Consider the following 15900-nt stretch of genomic DNA (forward strand, 5'->3'; position numbering starts at 1 on the left):
GACACCCTGAATTGAAGCGTGTCTACTCCAGTGCCAGGGTTTTTGTCATTTTCACTCAAATTCCAGAACCCACAAAATATTGAGTTTTAGGACTACATAAACAATCAATGCAGCGAAAGAAACCTTAGACTAGCTTATTTTATCAGAAAAAAAAAGTTAATTCAGCGCTTTATCGACACCCTCGCAAGAAAAACCCAGAAAAACGTGAACACTTTCGAGAATTGCGCTCCACGTCATTTTTTCAATTCCTGAATTAATTCGGGGATGGCAGTGAATGAGTTAACATATACATATATGCCACTTGTTTAAAATTGCTTTCAATGTATAGTTCTATCTGCTATTTTATTATGTATCATTTTACTTATGGGTTTATTGTCATGTGCTTTGTTTTATTGTTTTTATTGTAAAGTGTCCTTGGGTGTTTTGAAAGGCGCTTGAAATAAAATGTATTATTATGTATTATTATATATGTCACGTAACCAAGACACGTGACCAAGTCGACCAATGGTGCGACCGATGTATCGATATAAACAGCAAAATGGCCGGCGGGGGATGAAAAGGAGCACCGTAATAACCGGATTATCGTAATAACCGAGTATCGTACTAAACGGTACTAATTATACATAAAAAGACTAGAAATGTGCAAGGGAAATGAAAATAGTATCGTAATAAGCTGTACTATCGATATAACCAATATCGATATAACGAGACTTTAATGTACTTTAAACTTTGTTTGAGATCTATGACTGTAAAACTAACATTATTATGTATTATGTTCACAATGCAAAATAATTAGAGAGATGAACAAAACTAAGTCAAAGTCAGCTTTATTGTCAAATATGCTACTATGCATGACATTCAGCACAGATGAAATTAGTGTCCTCTCGGACCCAGCATGCAAGGCACTTATAATGACTATAATAAACATGAAAACGCCGGGAGAGGGGAGCCGCTGCGTGTTCACGCACCGCCATCTTGGGTAAAACAAAAATAACAAATAATATGACAACACAAAGACACAGAGTCATTCGTTCTTCAGGACTTGCTTTACCCTCTTTGTGATGACATGAAGCAGTTCTAGATGAAAGAGGAGAGGATCAAATCATCCATTTCAGCAGTGGATCAGGGACGCCATGGTGAAATTTGCATGTCTACTACAAGCTAAATGTTGAAAGCAAACACGAAGCTGTAGCATCCATTGACGAAAATACATTGTCTCACATCTCCTGTCCCACATAAATCCGCTTCAATTCCAAGCCGCGACAGTTCTACATACACATCGGCGCTCTGCGCTGATGCTCCTTTCTTCTTACCGCGGGCTTCTCAAGCCATGCATCCATCCAACCGCAGACTGTCCAACAGCACCGACCTTTCCGCTGAACAAAGCGGGGCTGTGAAGATGCTGCCCATTACAGGCGCAAAGAACTAAAAAAAAAACTAATTGATCATCAAATTCATTGAAAGTCATTTTGATAATTGATTCCTTGCGTAGAGCTTCTGTTTGACTATGAATTGAGTAAATTATCTGATTTCAACCTCTCAAAAGTAAATGTGTATGATTTCTAGAAATGTTCAGAAATGTTACATGAAAATAAACCATTTCCTCACATCTGCTTTGAATTTGGAAAACAACAGTCAGCACGTTTGCCTATTTTTTGAAATGTTGACGCTAAAACATAAGAAAAACTTTGTTGAGACTCTGGAAAAAGTTGCATCGATTAATGATGGTTTTGGCCAGTGATTAGTCTATGAAGTGATGAAGTATTATGTCGATTTGGTGAAATGAAACCGACTTTCAGTTGGATGTTTATATGTGTAAGACTTTTCTAATGTGTCTTATTTTTGTCTTTATGAATTTTGCCATACAGTACTTTTTGTTGCAGTCTTAAAACAGCTGAACAAAAACACATTTTTATTGAGTTGATTGATGGACTTTATATGTGCAAATTTACCGTATTTTCCAGTGTATTAGGCGCACTGGAGTTTAAGGCACACCCCCAATGAATGGTGTATCTACAAACTTTTTCCATATTTAAGACACACCATAGTATAAGGCACACCTTCAGTGAATGAAAAAACTTTTCCAAATATAATATATAAATAGATCAAAGTTTTCCAAATATAAGGCACACCACATTATAAGGCACTACAGTAGAGGCTTGGGTGATGCACAACTTCTTCCACGGGGGAAATTGAGTCGCAGGGTCATCTTTTGAAGACAATGAAGGCTTTTGAGTGTGCCTTAGACTCCAGAAAATACGGTAGTTCATGGGGAAGTCAAGTCTCAACAACTCCCCTTTCAGAACTTAGTCACAGAGCAAATTGAACCCAAAACTTAGGTTAGCACTCTGCTCGCGTTAAGATTATTTGCATTCATTTTTGTCTTGTGTTTGATTGCGCTTTGGAAGCAAAACAGTCTGTGTGGAGACTCTTTGTGGAGAACTGTGAAAAGACAAACAGCACCAATACTCATGATCCTTTCTTGTTGTGCAGCCAGGCATTTCTGTAAAACCGTTTAAAGCTTCCCCTGCTGGTCACTGGACAACAGGAAACACACCTAGAGGATGGAGAGCATGGATCCTTCTTCTCTTACTTCCGATTGACTGCCGCTTTTTGCCTCAGTCCACCGCTTTCGCTCGCTACGTCCATCTTGCTCGGGAGGTGCACAGGGATCGTGTGATTATGTTTTTTTTATTCCTTCTGATTGGTGCACGTGTTCCCCACAGAGCAGCCTGAACAGTTAACGTGCTTTATAATAATAGCTGTTTGTGAGTTGGCAACTTTTTCTTCAACTGAATTTTAGGTTTTTCTATATATAAAATCAGTCCGAAAGGAGCTCAAGCAAGCTGATTATATCATTGCCCTTCCCTGTGTTAAAAATAAAACTTGAGTCGCCATGGATGAAGGGATTTCTTTCTGCCACAGTGAATCTGCAAACAGTGATAAAAAAATACAGCTGAAAAAGTAGACTCTTTCACTTTTTTTCCCCTATTAAGGGCCAGCACTGTGAAATCAAATCTTGACCTTGTCTTGCCTTTGTTCTGTCTCCCAGGAGATTCGAAACATGCACAACGAACAGCTGATGGGCATCCGGCGCGAGGAAGAGATGGAGATGTCCGACGACGACATGGAGGAATCAGCAGACAGCAAAGACTCTGAAGACTCTGGTATGCTTTTCGGGAATATTTTTCTGGATAAATGTGACATACAAAGCTGGAATGTGCCAATATTTTTTTCCATACTATGGAGTAGACTAAGGCATGCCGGCCTCACTTTGCAGAGGTCGTCAACACTAAATATAACATTACGAGAATATTTTATTTTCATATTTATACATATATTAGTATTATTTCTCAGTAAAATGAGGCTTCCTCTCTACATATGCCATCAAGTTAAGAAAAATCTCTCTTTTCACGTTGTGGAAATATAAAGCACATTTCCAATGCAGATTTTTAGACCAACAATGACTTGTTGTCTTTCGAAAATGGCATCAGTGACAGAATCAGAATCATCTTTATTGCCAAGTATGTAGAACACCCAAGGAATTTGTTTCCGGTAGAACACGCTGCACTAGTATCGTTGTCAAAAAACTGCTAAGTGGCACTATACAGTTCCATTTTGGCTACTGTTGAAAGAGTTCAAAGAGTTAATGGCTTGGGGGAAGAAGCTGTTTAAATGTCTGCTGGATTTGGTGCGCATGGATCGGTAGCGCCTGCCTGAGGGGAGTAGCTGGAAAAGGTGGTGGGCAGGGTGCGGAGGGTCCAGTAGGATTTTCCGCGCCCTAGTTTGGATTCTTGCAGTGTGCAAGTCCTCGAGAGTGGGTAGGGCGGTGCCAATGATTTTTTCCGCCGTCCTAACTGTCCGTTGAAGTCGGATTTTGTCCATTTTTGTGGCGGCCCCGAACCAAACGGTGATGGAAGAACACAGGATGGATTCGATGACAGCCGTGTAGAAATGTTGCAGCACCTCCTGTGGCAGGCCATGCTTCTTTAGCAGCCTCAGGAAGTACATTCTCTGTTGGGCCTTTTTCAGGATAGAGTTGGTGTTGACCTCCCACTTCATGTCCTGGGAGACTGTGATTCCCAGGAACTTGAAGGTCTAAACGGTTGACACCAGGCAGTTGGATAGTGTGAGGGGTAGCTGTGGTGATGGATGTTTCCTGAAGTCCACCATCATCTCAACTGTCTTGAGCGTGTTCAGCTCCAGGTTGTGACGGCTGCACCAGAGCTCCAGCTGCTCCACTTGTTGTCGGTACGCAGACTCGTCGCCGTCTTTGATGAGACCGATGACCGTGGTGTCGTCTGCGAACTTTATGAATTTGACAGCTGGGTGCGTTGAGGTGCAGTCGTTCGTGTAGAGAGAGAAGAGCAATGGAGAGAGGACGCATCCCTGCGGGGCTCCAGTGCTCGTGGTTCGTGTTGTGGATGATATATTTCCCAGTCTGACCTGTTGTGTCCGTCCTGTCAGGAAGCTGAGGGTCCACTGGCAGATCGTGGGGGACACACCAAGCTGGAGAAGTTTGGGGATGAGGAGTTCTGGGATGATGGTATTGAACGCAGAGCTGTAGTCCACAAACAGGATCCTTGCGTAGGTTCCTGTGTTGTCAAGGTGGTCGAGGATGTGATGCAGTCCAATGTTGACTGCATCCTCTACAGACCTGTTTGCCCGGTAGGCAAACTGAAGAGGATCTAGCAGAGGTCCGGTGATGTTCTTTAGGTGGTTCAGCACGAGGCGTTCAAAGGACTTCATGACCACAGACGTCAGAGCAACAGGTCTATAGTCGTTCAATCCCGAGGGTGCTGGTTTCTTTGGAACTGGGACGATAGTAGACTGTTTGAAGCAGGATGGGACTTCACACTGCTCCAGGGATCTGTTGAAGATTTGTGTGAAGACCGGAGCCAGCTGGTCAGCGCAGACTCTCAGGCAGGAGGGGTACACACTGTCAGGTCCTGCAGCTTTCTTGATCTTTTGCTGCTTGAAGAGCCGTCTAACGTCCAGTTCGTGGATCTGTAGGGCAGAGGGCGGAGATACGGTAGTTTCTGGTAATGGTGGGCAGACCGGGGAAATGGTGGTGTCCTTTTCAAATCGGCAAAAGTATGTATTTAACTCATCAGCCATACCATTGTTGTACACTGCTTGGGGGGAAGGTAAACGATAATTTGTTATTGCTTTCAGGCCATTCCACACCAATGCAGAGTCATTAGCGGAGAACTGTTTGTTAAGCCTCTCCGCATAACTTAACATAACAGGAACCCTTTCTGTCTGCCATTACCTTTCAGTCTTACAGATGCACATTCACACATGCACAGTGTGTGTAAATAGTGTGTGTGGAAGCAGGTGTTCAAAGCTGCCAGCAGCTGTCAGCCCAGGATAGAACAAGGCGGCTCTTTGCTGAAGTAACAAAAATGGAACATGGCGCTAAATCTGCCTTTCTAACTTTAACTTTCTCTTGGCCTCGTAATGGTGTTGATTTTCACCGTTTGCAAACAGGAAATCTTGGCCAATCAAGATGTTTGTTGCCATATTTTTGCGTCTATTTTTTTCAATTCTTTCACAAACATCCTGAATTAGTTGGGCCTTTTACTTACTTGCACATACTGTAGTTGAATCGCAGTTGTGTGATGTTATTACAGTGAGACCTCAACTTACGAACATAATTGGTTCCCAGACAGAGTGTGTAAGGCGAAAAGTGTGTATCTCAAAAAAAAAATTCCATAGGAAACCATTAAATTGGGAATAATCCGTTCCCGGGTTTCCATAAAATATACTTTTCAACTAAATAAGCCTTAAAACTACACACAACACACCTTATTCTATGTATAATAAATGTGCTATTGTATTGTAATGAAAGACATACACTGTATTGTATCATAAAGTCACTTTATTTACATTTGTGATGGTCATTGATGGCTTGATGGAATGGCGTTGGAGGTCGAAGGTCAAAGGGAATTGCTGTTTGGAAAGAGAGGCCTATTACATGAGGACTGTAATTAAAGAAATAAACTGTGCTGTGAAATAAAGTTTTATTTACCTTTTTGATGGTCGTAGATGGCTTAGGGAAGGAGAGTCACCTTCCATAAGGACTGTTGGTAACTTAACCTCTGGTGCTGTTCGGTCGTGTGCTTCCGCCGAAGATCACTCCGCCAGCCGTGGTGGGTGTGTATTATGAAAATAGTGCTTATTATAAGACGAAAAGTTTGTAAGTTAAGGTGTTTGTAAGTTGAGGTCTCACTGTATTTGAATCTTCCCGAAATATTTTTCCTGTTAACTCACATTGTCTTCAATGGCAGCCCGTCTCAACAAGTAACAATCGGTTGGTTTTGGCCACATGGAAAAAGAAAAAAAACGACAATACACAAGTTTTTTCCCCTCTTCATTCTGTCAAAACAGAAGACCACTTGAGCCTAAGTTAAATGCTTAAGTATATCCTCTGCTGTTTGTTGGTTCAATTTCTAATCAATGCAGATTTTGTTCACACCCACATACATGTAACTTGTAAAATTTCTGTGGCGGCTTGAAAATATTGCATGTTCCGAGACACTTGATTTATTTTCTACTCAGTAAAACTCCTTACTATTTACTCTCAATTCATTTTTAATGGCAGCCCCTCGAGGCATCAGACACTGTGCCCTCTGCTGGTTGCTGCCGTACTGTTAACTTATTCATTGCCATTCCCGAATTTATTCAGGAATCGAAAAGCATGACGTGGAGCGTCATTCCCGCATTTGTTCAGGTTTTCGAATTTCTTGTGGGGGTGCCGATAAAGCGCAAGTCAGACCTCTGGCAATGAGTTTCCCTTCCACGAGGGGGCAGCATTTGCCTTTTGTTAAAGCACTATATAAATCGATATGTATGTATTGCATTGTATTTTGTACAACCACCCCTATTTCAAGCTCATATAACTCCCGACCCATATAGCTTAGGAATTAACTATTTTTTTTCTGATGAAAGAAGAGAGTCTAAAGTTTCTTATGCTGAATTGAATGTTTTTGTAGTCCTAAAACTCAATATTCTGTGAGTCCTGCAACTTGAGTAAAAATGACAAAAACCCACTCGAGTAGACACATTTTTGCACATCGTTTGGCTGTGAATGATTTAACTTATGCCAGCCTTATGATGGTATTAATTTCAGCTGTTGGCTCATTCGACATCTGGGCTAATTGCGGTGGAAACTATTGTCTTCACTTATTACGACCCTTCTAGTCGGTTATCGTGGTAATGAGCACCTGTTCTCAAATATCTGCTGGTTGAGGCGGAGGTAAAATTTGCCCCGTTTATGTTGTCCTTTATACACATCACCCAGCTTTATAACGACCCCACCACTGCCTGAGGCGCCGATCGATAAACTACGTCAGATAACGGAGTAGAAAAGGCAGGATCCGGCCATGTGTGCATGTAGCGTGAACCCAATCATGGAAGCCTGCGGGTCTCCACCTGTTAAATTACAAATGTGCTGAATCTGGTCAAGTGTTTGACAGGTTTCAAATTAATACTTCTCAACTCCAACTCTGCCAGAATATGACCATTATGCTCAGAGAGTGTTTATTAACGGCCCTTGATGTAACACTCATAAATACACTCAACAACCGTAGCACTCTCACTCACGGAATAGCTCTTATCTCCTGTCAGTATGTTGCACTTTCCCGTAGAGCTTTTCCCTCCCCGATTTCCTCGTATGCAGATGTACAATAATCCATCCTTTGGCTCTCTTCAATAGGTCGGGTCATATGTCCGGTGGAGATCTGGCAGACAAAACGCTGTGGGATTATGCCATCTTTTCAGCAGTCGCTTATCTGTTGATCTCAGGTTGTGAAGAATATTGAACTGAAAATGTCTGGGATAGGCTCCAGCTCGCTATGAGCGCTTGTGCAAAGGAATGAATAGATGGATGAATTTTTCATCATTGTTGTCTGAAGCGTCTCGCAGGTGTTCTCTGCAGGCCTGGTCACTCCATCAGAAAAAAAATAACAAAACAATCTTTGTACACACATCATTTAGTCATGCAGTTTTTCCAAAACATCAGAAAAATTCAATAGCGGCTCTTTTGTACAAACCAAAATGTGGAATCGCCAAATTGAAATGTTTTGGTATCAGCTGACTGCCGGCCTGTTGCAGTATTGCTATTAATATTTATAACATCTCTTATAAGTGTCTTTCCTGTCCGATTTCTTCTCGCTTTTCTTTTCTTTGGCAGCAGGTACCAAACCATTTGGTATTGAATCTGTTGGCCACGTTGTGAGGTCAATACAAATGTTGTTCCTTGACTCTCTTAATACTTCTCTGGCACCCTTTCTTAGGCACAAATCAGTGCAGCTTGAATTAATTGCACTCTGATGATTGTTGCAACTTTGCTCCCTTTCTGCTCATTCTTGGTTTTAATTTCGATGGTAACCCGTCTAGGGGAGCAAACTATTTGGGCCTTGCGCCTTCTGGGAGTGACAGCCTCATTGTGAAATCAATGAAAATGTTCCTCTTTTCCTTTTTAACCCCCTGAACATTTCTGTGGCAGCCTGTCTAAGCGCCAAACAAACTGACCCTGAAAACGCTTGGATTGGATTGGATTGGATTTGCCTTTATTAGTCTCGCAGTGGAGAAATTTACATTTCACTCCCTTCTTTTTGTTGTTATATCTTGCGCTTAAAATATAATGTATTATTATTATTATTATTTTATGCCAGTCATTCCCCTACTTTTGCTCACTCTTGTGGTACTTGAAATTGGAAGTTGAAAAACGCACGTATCTACAGTTTAGGACATCTAACTTTTGTGTACCAATTTTCCCCTTTTCAGGCAATTAGTGATGTTTAATGTATTCACTACCAGACGATGTGCAAAAATGTATCCACTCCAGTGCCAGGGTTTTTGTCATTTTCATTCATTGTCAATTTGCATGACCCACAAAATATTGACTTTTAGGACTACCGATCAAATGCAGCGTAAGAAACCTCTCTTCTTTCATCCGAAAAAAGAGTTAATTCCGAAATTATATCCGTCTGGAGTTATCTGAGCTTGAAATGGGTGCGGCTGTTCAAAAGACAAAGGCATTGGCAGAAGTCTGGCCAGCGTTTTATCAGCACACAAGCAAGAAAAACTAAAACCCGAATACGTTCAGGAATGAGTTAACGTTCCAGTTCCTATATCGCCTTGCAATTAAATTCTTCCACCTCCATATTTTTTTTTTAGCTGGTACTTGGTTTAATATGTACTGTATATATTTTCTGCCGTTGCTTGTCCTAGTCTCTGGAATGACCTGCTACTGAACATTCGGCAAGCCCAAAGCTCACTTGTACTCTTTGGCATTCGACACAGCATGATTCCGACGTAATCGTGGTTTCACTCCCTGGTGCGTTCTACTATCTTTGTGACTGCTTTATTTCCTGTAAATAATAGCTGTCAATGTGAAGAGCTTTGTTACAACTTCTTCATCTGTTGTTAAAGCGCTATATAAATTAATATGTTATGTATGTACCAGTATTTGCATAGCACAACAATAACTGGAGTGCAATGATGCCGAGCTGATGAAAAATCAGTTCCTCACATTTGAGGACAATGTTGGTGAGCCATGTCCGCCCAGCCGTCACCCGAAAGCCCTTTGATGGAAATGTTTTTCCCCCTTGCCTGTGGTTTAATTTTGAACACTTTAATTACACCCCAGGAAGCGATGAAACCTCCCCAGTTATTTTTTTAAACACCAGACAGTGTTCAGGCAGTCTTCCTAGATAATAGCATGGTTCCCGCAGGTGCTTGACATTCTTGAAAATCTTGGAATTTTAGCATTTTCCTCGCAGCATTTCAAAATCACTTAAATGCGGCCACTTGTCATCGTAACGGCTGACTGTTGACATATGTTCAGGGGTGTTGCAAGCCGAGGCCTTGAAGGAAGAGAACGACTCGCTGCGCTGTCAGCTCGATGCCTACCGAAACGAGGTGGAGCTGCTCAAGCAGGAGCAGGGAAAGAACCAACCAATCAGGAGCGAGGAAGACAGAATGCACACTCAACAGCTCAGCTTTCTGCAGCAGGCGCTGCAAGGCATGCAGAAGGTAACATCCCGAATTCAAACCCAGAAACTGTTGATCGTAAAGCAAATATGTGAACCACTAGTCCACATTTTTGAAGGAATTAACTGCTGTGAACATGGAACGACTGTCATAAATTGTACACACTGTCACCTTTTAACATCTCAAACCATTTTTCCTCATTAGTTTGTACTCTGAAAAAGTGTTGCCATGTGTTTTTAAAAAAGAGAAAACAATGCAACTGAGTTGTGCTTTGCAGATGATAAATAATAGATGCCTGTGAGTATTGTTGTATAGTCTGTCTGCGCATAGTAGTTTTTTCAATGTTACTATCGGTGTGATTCATTGGTCAGTCTGTGTAAATGTGTTTCGATTTAAAAGACTCCCCCCAAATCCCAGACTTTGAATATAAATATAAAAGATATGTCATACAAAATAATAGATAATAATTACAGTTTTAAAAAACACATTATTTTTGATGGTATTAATATTTACAGAACATTTCCACAAATATTGTAAAAGCCGAAACTTAATTTTGAAAGTGTTTTTCATCTTTGGACTTGTATTGCGTGTCTCTTTTCTCGTTCATGGTATTTTTTTTCAAGAGCAGACACTCCATTCATATCCTGGTGTTCATGTCTACTCGCAGAGTCATTTCCTTTTCTATTGAGCAGGTGAATGGATTAAATGAATTGGAAGAATGTAAATTGGTCTCCCTCGCCAGGGCGTCCACGCGCCTTCTATTTATAACTCACAAATGTTCCGTTCTTCGAATTAGTGACAATGCAAAAAGCGCTCGCCGAGACCACCCACCAACTTTCTTATGTCGAGAGAAACCTCTCCTCGCCACTGGAGGCCCTCCTTTCTACTACGATCAGAATATTTGTTCGTGAAGTGGGCGAAATTATGTCGTTTTTATATTTGTTTTCAATTTGCTATTCTGCAATATAGACTCCTGTTGCTTTTCCATCCTCACAGTTTGCCTCAGTTGTGTTGGAAACCCTAAATATTGATCAAGGAAATGACCTGCCACAATAAGCCTCTTTTTTTCTTCTTGCCATCACAGCAATTACTGAAGATGCGCGAGGATCTCAAGCAGCGGGAGTGCGAGCTGGAGAAGACTCTGGAGGACAAACAGCAGCTCAAGCACCAAGTCCACACGTTGAAGGAAGGACTGCAAACCTTGCAGAAGTCTCAGGTATCAAACAACCCTGACACACACACACAAACAGTCCACTTTCAAAGTATTAAAAAAGGCCCTTTGTAGCTGTCACCTTTAATCTTTTATCAGTTCTATGCACAATGATTGACTCATTCACTGCTAGTGCCAGGGTTTTTGTCATTTTCACACAAATTGCAGGACCCACAAAATATTGAGTTTTAAGACTACATAAACATTCGATACAGACTTAGAAAACTTAGACTATCTTCTTTTAAAAGAGTTAATTCCAAAGTCTTATGGGTCTGGAGTTATCTGATCTTGAAATGAGGGCAGATGTACAAAATACAATACATACATACTGATCTATACAGAGCACTAACATGGACAAAAGGCAAATGATTCATCCTTGTGGAATGAAAAAAACATTGCCAGATGTCTGAAGAGCGCTTGAAAAAGAAAAACCGGACAGATTCGGGAATGGCGCTCCATGTCACACATTTCAAATTCCTTAATAAATTCGGGAATGGCAGCGAATGAGTTGAGAAATATTTTGACAAACACCAATTGGCCATTGGACATCATCAAATTCACGAAGCAACAAACAGGGACACCGACTTGCATGCCCCGACAAATGTTTGTATATCTCAGATCAATACTTGAAACCGTCAATGTTCCCCACACAAATATACCAAAACGCTCGAATCGCATTTTAAAATCATCAAAAGATGTCACCCTTAAATAAAATCCATCAACAGATACAGACGCTCCCCAATTTACGAACATTCGAGTTACGAAAAAACGATACAGATGAACATTTTGCGGGTACTGTGTGTCGAAAATGTTTGGACAGAGATACTGTAAATTAGATTTTGTATATCGCGTGCCTTTTTCTGGCCGAGCTCGTTTGTGATTGTTGGCGTTCGGTGCTTCACTCACATGCACGCACACAAACTATTGGAGGTTTCAAGGGCTGCAAATGTACGCGATGGACACCAAGGCTGACCAATCAGCGCCCGGCTATGTTGAAGTGTTCCCAACGCGTTTAAGCCCCGATCCGCTGAGCTCGTTTACGATTGGCTGCGGAGAGTATGTGGACGGGAAAGAAAATCCTTCTCACCAGTTGACGCTCTGAGGAGGAGGCATCGAGCTCGTTTACGATTGGCTGTGTAGAGTATGTGAGCGGGAAGCATATCCCCCTTCCCAGTTGACGCTCCAGGAGCATGCGATACTGAAACAAAAAGTAAAGGTGGCACGTAATTACTGAATTACGTGCAAGCAGCTTCAGTAATGGTTTACTGAAGACCCAAGGATATATGTCGACGTACTACAGTAGGTGTGAATTTGTTTTACAGCTGTTAGAGCTTCTGTATTTTATATTTCCCAGTTAAGTGTTTGACTTTTACATTCCATACAAAATATAGCACTTAAGTAATTTACGACAATATTCACCTGACGAACGCTCGCTCGGAACGTTAGGTGTAATTAGATTTAGAAACTAATATTGGAAGTGCAAGTGTCCATAAAACTACTGTGGAAAATATTGCTGGTCAGTAGTTTGATATTTAAATCTGATCTATTTGTCTTACTATTACTTCCGGGTTGAGTGAATGCTGGCGAGTGTGGCTGCCTCTGCTCACCCATAGAAAAACTTATTCTGTGACTGTAAAGTGACCTTGAGAGTTCTGAAAGGCGCTTAAAATATAACTGTATTATTATTATTACTTCTTGTCAACCAACATTCACACATTCTAACCCTGTTAGACCTGGTGGGTCATGTTATCACGTCACATGATGCATGAAAGTGTTAACTTCTGCTAACAACCGCATGCTAAATTTATCTCCTCTTCGGCATAGATAACGTTTAGTCTTTCAGTCGATAGCATTTCACCATAATGCTTTGACACCATTTACAATGTTCCCAGAAGACGGTGCTCTGGTAGTATTTTAGGGCGTTTGAGAAGGAGCATGTCACTATTTGTGTATCACAGATACGGATTAAAACTTGAATCTGTGAATTTGTGAATGGAAAACGGTAAATAAGCAGATATGCTGCTTATCTGAAGCTAACACTGTTAGCTCACACTAATCTATGCATCCAACAAAACTCAAAGCTTATCTTTTGGCTTTGGTGTGATGGCAACTTGAAATCACGCGCGGGGGCGATGTGTCGGTTTCTGTCGATAGGCTTCTCTCCTATTATACCGTTCCAGACACTGTAGCGCTCAAAATTCCCTTTAGATCAGGGGTCTCAAACTCAATTTACCCGGGGGCCGCTGGAGGCAGAGTCTGGGTGAGGCTGGGCCGCATCGGTTTTTCCACAAGAAAATCACAGATAAAACCAATGTTCTCAAAATCTTTATTTTTAACACACAAAAAAATGAATTAAACGAATACATGGAAAATGAATAAAAAAATAAATGAACCAGTAATAAATAAATAAAATAATTTAATGATCATAAGGCAGTTAAACGACTGAAAAAAACACAGGAAAACTAATTATTTTAATAAAGTTTCAAATGTCTGTATTCACAGTTCTTTAACCATTAACTTTCTTAACATAAAGAAAATATTGAACATTAACTGTCCTAAACATTGCTTATCTTGCCTACTTGTTCAGCTCCACACACAAGTTTCATTCATATCAATCATGCGGGCCGCACTAACATTAATCTTTCATATCAAGGTGGGCCGCAAAATATTCTTTCGGGGTCCGCATTTGGCCCGCAGGCCGCGAGTTTGAGACTCCTGCTTTAGATCTTTGTTAGGTCATCTGAGGTGGTTATTATATAAATTAGCCGCGCCGTTTTGTAACATTAAGCCACTTTGTGAAACATTGTCAAAAATAGACAGAGAACAAAACAGTGATCCCCTGACTTATCAGTGCCCCATTTTGTGTTCTGTATAAATGTCATTCTGGCACGATCAAACATCCCCAAAAATGCCTTTTTCTTTAGCTTCATTTCCAGTGCTGCGCAACTGAAGCCAGCGTAGCGAGCGTGCCGATTTGCCGGTTGTGTCTTCTAATGTTCTTGTTTCGCTCCCGACAAGCTCCACTTGTGCTTTTTTTTTTCAAGACGCTCCAAAATGGGGTGTCATTTTCCTGCACTTTGCTACCAAATGAGCCGATTCACTTGCCCACATCACTTCTTCTCACACGTATCTTTCGTAATCAAGTGAATAAAGGATTATGTGGGAGTATAGGAGTTTTTTGGGGGGGTACGAATTGCAAATGAATGAGATCATTATTTTGTTGTCGTTAATTCATTTACTGCCATTCCCAAATTTATTCGGGAATTGAAAATATGACGTGTAGCGCCATTCACAAATGTGTTTGGGTTTTGTTTTTTTTCTTGCGGATGTGCCAATAAAGCACTGGTCAGACCTCTGGCAATGTTTTTCCCTTCCACGAGGGGGCAGCATTTGCCTTTTGTACAGCTGTCCACATTTCAACATCAGATAACTCCCGAACCATCTAACTTAGGAATTAACTCTTTTTTCCTGATTAAATAATAGAATCTAAGGTTTCTTATGCCACAGTGAATCCTAAAGCTCAATATTCTATGGTTCCTGAAATTTAGTGAAAATCACAAAAACCCTGGCACTGGATTGAACACATTTTTGCACGTCTGGCAGTGAATGCGTTAAATACCAAATAAGAAACAAACTGCAATAAATATATCTATCCTAGTAAACGGTGCGTTGTTAGTTGGTTTATGGAAAAGGAAAACAGATGATTTGTTCATTTATTAAACACACGGCGGATTGTAAAACTCCATGAGCATTCTGTTACCGGTAATTCAAGAGCAGTTGTTAGCCCACAGCAAAGCACTCAACACGCAACCTGACTAAGACCAACCCATTAAAGGCACATGCAGAATGTGTTCAAAGACATTGGCAATGTGTTTAAAAAGTGTGGTTGATAGGTGTAAGAATAACAATTTACGTAACTGTGTTTACTCTGATTTATTACTGTATTGTTTAATCATACATTTGCTCATAGTTAATCATACATTTGATTGGATTGGATTTATCTTTATTCGTCTCACAGTGGAGAAATTTACATTTCACAGCAGCAAAGTGATGAAAGGAAGAGGAAAGCAAAGAAAGAAGTAGAAAAACAAACTACAGGAGCTGATGGAAAGGCAGCGACTCGCGCGGCGCCATCTTGAAGTCAAAAGAACAAAAATAAAACTAAATAACAATGAATATGACAACACAGACACATAGTCATTCATTCTTAAGCACTTTCTGCACCCTCTTTGTTACATGATGCAGTTCTTGATGAAAAAGGAGACAATCAAAGCATCCTTTTCACCAGTGGATCAGGGACGTCATGGTGGAATGTGCACATCTACTACAAGCAGAATGTTGAAAGCAAACACAAAGCTGTTAGCATCCATTGACGAAAAGATATTGTCTCACATCTTCTGTCCCACGTACATCCACTTCAATTCCAAGCCGCAACAGTTCCACATACTGATCGGCGCTCTGCGCTGATGCTCCTTTTTCTCATTGTGGGGTCCTCAATCCATGCATCAGCTGCAGACTGTCAGTAATCAGTGTTTTAAAGATAATGGTAACATGTATATTCCAAGCATGGGATAACATTTTTTTTAAATATGATCTCGACCGCATCTATCTATTTATTTATTTATTTATTTATTTGTTTGTTTGTTTGTTTGTTTATTTATGTATTTATTTGTGGGTGGTTGTATCCCCCC

The 15900-nt window shown here is 40.8% G+C and overlaps 1 protein-coding gene across 7 annotated transcripts in view; it reads left to right on the top strand.

The window, feature by feature from the left end:
• enox2 (ecto-NOX disulfide-thiol exchanger 2) overlaps positions 1 to 15900 on the top strand; it is a 174502-nt gene that overhangs the window by 147773 nt on the left and 10829 nt on the right. For all 7 annotated transcript variants that reach the window (XM_089021824.1, XM_089021850.1, XM_089021814.1 and 4 more), the window contains 3 exons: positions 3053 to 3167; positions 9854 to 10041; positions 11084 to 11215. In XM_089021824.1, the coding sequence (XP_088877950.1) occupies positions 3053 to 3167; positions 9854 to 10041; positions 11084 to 11215 (435 nt within the window). The remainder of the gene's footprint in view (positions 1 to 3052; positions 3168 to 9853; positions 10042 to 11083; positions 11216 to 15900) is intronic.

This window comes from Hippocampus bargibanti, linkage group LG02 (genome assembly GCF_051943395.1).
Source record: "Hippocampus bargibanti isolate YZ-2025 linkage group LG02, ASM5194339v1, whole genome shotgun sequence".
Classification (NCBI taxonomy): Eukaryota; Metazoa; Chordata; class Actinopteri; order Syngnathiformes; family Syngnathidae; genus Hippocampus; species Hippocampus bargibanti.